This window comes from Bison bison, unplaced genomic scaffold (assembly GCF_000754665.1).
Source record: "Bison bison bison isolate TAMUID 2011002044 unplaced genomic scaffold, Bison_UMD1.0 scf7180017864037, whole genome shotgun sequence".
Taxonomy (NCBI): Eukaryota; Metazoa; Chordata; class Mammalia; order Artiodactyla; family Bovidae; genus Bison; species Bison bison.
The window spans coordinates 9280712-9284454 of NW_011494609.1; the positions used below are offsets into that span (position 1 = coordinate 9280712).

The 3743-nt window shown below is 49.3% G+C and overlaps 1 protein-coding gene across 1 annotated transcript in view; it reads left to right on the top strand.

Moving 5' to 3' along the window:
- Nucleotides 1-3743, top strand: part of PRDM15 (PR domain containing 15) — a 53016-nt gene that overhangs the window by 21656 nt on the left and 27617 nt on the right. Inside the window, 1 exon segment of the mRNA XM_010834938.1 lies at nt 14-101. Within this exon segment, the coding sequence (XP_010833240.1) occupies nt 14-101 (88 nt within the window).

The following is a 3743-nucleotide window of genomic DNA, read 5'->3' on the forward strand; positions in this document are numbered from 1 at the left end:
CTCCTCCCATCAGGTCGACAGCGAGTACAGGTACCGCTGTGGCACCTGTGAGAAGACCTTCCGCATCCAGAGCGCGCTGGAGTTTCACAACTGCCGCACAGGTGAGCGGCCCCGCCCAGCACTGAGGCTCAGGTACCTGGTGGGGTGGGAACCAGGTGCTCCAGCAGGGGGTGAAGGTGAATTTAACTGGTAACCTCACCTTTAAGATTCGGCTCCATTTGGTTTGCTTTCAAGCAGCTGTTAATGCTAAGACATGCAGATGGAGAGTTCCCATTTAAAAGAGAATTTATTTCCTACTATTCATCAAAAGCAGCTACATATGGTTGCATTTGCGGCTTCCCTGGTGGCGCTAGTGGTAGAGAATCCTCCTGCCAATTCAGGAGATGCAGGTTCCATCCACAGGTTGGGAAGATCCCCTGGAGGAGGGCCTGGCAACCCACTCCAGTATTCTTTCCTGGAGAATCCTATGGACAGAGGAGCCTGATGGGCTACAGTCCATGGGGCTGCACAAAGAGTTGGACACGATTGAGCGACTGAGCATGCCCATGGCTGCATCTGAGACTGGGGAGGTTTCATCCTCACCAAGAATGATGAGCAGCCGAGGAGGGTTTGTTCGGGGATCAAGGGAGAAGTACGTGCCGAGGTGGGGTCACGGCTGGAGGAGTGGGCTTCTGCCTCCTTATCGGTAGGACCTTCCTCAGCCATCCACCCTCCTCCCTCCATGGGCCCACCCGTGTCTGGCAAAGGCCTGGCTGTTCCCTCTCACCGACTGGTTTTGCTCTGAGCCTGCCTCTGTCCCTGGTCTCCACTCATGACCTGGACCTTCGTCTGCTTGTGTGTGGCTGATGCCATATGCTCAGACCAGCCTGTGGCCAGGATGGCTTGCTGGGCCTAGCCAAGCATCCTGAGCTCAGTGTCTGGCCAGCTCACAGCTGGTGAGCACACATGATGTACATAAATCCCTGAGGATGGCCAGGACATGGCTGTGCGGGGCTCAGCCGGTCAGGGTGGCCTCTGTCTGGCGCCCCGTGGGTGAAGGCTCGCTGCCCCCCATCCCCACCCTGGGAGGATGGGCACCGGGGAGGGTCACTGTTGTCTTTTCGGCCCCTATTCTCGGAATCATGGCACCTGGGCCGGGAGGGTGGGAGGGGGCACTGGTGGCAGCCGGCTTGGACACTTGCCAAGTTAGCACTTAATTCCGAATCCCCTTCCATTGACCCTCCATGTGGGTCCCTGTTCACTCTGTGACTCTGTGCTGATTCTTGTTAAGGTGCTGGCCAGTCCTCATCTTGGGGCATCCTTACCCATCATATCCAGCATCGCTGCCCTCCCCGCCGGCGCCTGCTCCTGCAGGCTCTGCTCTGTCCCTTTGTTTGACTCACGTGCTTGTTCCACTCTGCGGGCTTCTGTTGGAAACCAAGGCTGTTTCCTCCACCCACGGTGGGGCTTTTCTGAAGTGGCAGGTGAGTCTTGTCTCACTTGAGCTCAGGCTGCTCTGCAGCATCAGTCACAGGGTGAAGCGGACTTGGAAGCTTCCAGGTGGATCCATATAATGTGCCCCGCCACCTGCAGTCTGCAGTCGTGTGCCCCAAACCTGGGGAAACCCACCAATTTTTGATGTCACGTCAGTCAAATTGTTCACTTAGGATGGCTTTCTTGCTATTGTCTGGAACTCTGCATTCACTTAGGAATATCCTTCCCTTTCTCCTTTGCCTTTCACTGTTCTTCCTTTCTCAGGTATTTGTAAGGCCTTCTCAGACAACCACTTTGCCTTCTTGCATTTCTTTTTCCTGGGGATGGTTTTGGTCACCACCTCCTGCACAGTGTTACAGACTGTCTGTCATTCTATCTGCCTATTACTATCTGTCTGTCTACAGGTCTGTCTGTCACTCTATCTACCAGATCTGGTCCCTTCAGTCTATTCATCACCTCCACTGTATAGTCATAAGGGATTTGATTTAGGTCATACCTGAATGGCCTAGTGGTTTTCCCCACTTTCTTCAATTTGAGCCTGAATTTTGTAGTAAGGAGCTGATGATCTGAGCCACAGTCAACTCCAGGTCTTGTTTTTGCTGACTGTATGAACAATGCAAAGAAATAGGGGAAAACAATAGAATGGGAAAGACTAGACATCTCTTTAACAACATTGGAGAGATCAAGGGAACATTTCATGCAAAGATGGGTACAATAAAGGACAAAAACAGCAAGGACCTAACAGAAGCAGAAGATATTAAGAAGAGGTGGCAAGAATACACAGAACTATACAAAAAAGGTCTTAACGACCCAGATAACCACGATGGTGTGATCACTTACCTACATCCAGACATCCTGGAATGTGAAGTCAGGTGGGCATTAGGAAGCATCACTACGAACAAAGCTAGTAGAGGTGATGGAATTCCAGCTAAGCTATTTCAAATCCTAAAAGATGATGCTGTGAAAGTGCTGCACTCAATATGCCAGCAAATTTAGAAAACTCAGCAGTGGCCACAGCACTGGAAAACATCGGTTTTCATTCCAATCCCAAAGAAAGGCAATGCCAAAGAAAGTTCAAACTACCACACAATTGCACTCATTTCACATGCCAGCAAGATTATGCTCAAAATCCTTCAAGTGAGGCTTGAACAGTATGTGAACCAAGAACTTCCAGCTGTACAAGCTAGATTTAGAAAAGGCAGAGGAACCAGAGATCAAATTGCCAACATATGCTGGATCATAGAAAAAGCAAGGTAATTCCAAAAAAAAAATCTGCTTCATTGACTAAGCTAAAGCCTTTGACTGTGTGGATCACAACAAACTGAAGAATATTCTTAATGAGATGGGAATACCAGACCATCTTCCCTGTCTCTTGTGAAACCTGTATGCAGGACAAGAAGCAATAGTTAGAACCGGACATGGAAACACGGACTGGTTTCAAATTGGGAAAGGTGTACATCAAGGCTGTATATTGTCACCCTGCATATTTAACTTATATGCAGAGGACATCATGTGAAATGCAGGGCTGGATGAAGCACAAGCTGGAATCAAGATTGCCGGGAGAAATATAACCTCAGATATGAAGATGTTACCAGTCTAATGGCAGAAAGTGAAGAGGAATTAAAGAGCGTCTTGATGTAGGTCAAAGAGGAGACTGAAAAAAGCTGGCTTAAAACTCAGCACTCAAGAAACTAAGATCTTGGCATTCAGTCCTGTCACATGACAAATAGATGGGGGAAACGTGGAAACTGTCAGATTTAATTTTCTTGGGCTCCAGAATCTATGCGGATGGTGATTGCAGCCATGAAATTAAAAGAGACTTGCTCCTTGGAAGAATAGCTATGACAAACCTAGATCAGATCAGATCAGATCAGTCGCTCAGTCGTGTCTGACTCTTTGCGACCCCATGAATCACAGCACACCAGGCTACCCTGTCTATCACCAACTCCCGGAGTTCACTGAGACTCACGTCCATTGAGTCAGTGATGCCATCCAGCCATCTCATCCTCTGTCGTCCCCTTCTCCTCTTGCCCCCAATCCCTCCCAGCATCAGAGTCTTTTCCAATGAGTCAACTCTTCGCATGAGATGGCCAAGGTACTGGAGTTTCAGCTTTAGCATCATTCCTTCCAAAGAAATCCCAGTGCTGACCTCCTTCAGAATGGACTGGTTGGATCTCCTTGCAGTCCAAGGGACTCTCAAGAGTCTTCTCCAACACCACAGTTCAAAAGCATCAATGCTTCGGCGCTCAGCCTTCTTCACAGTCCAACTC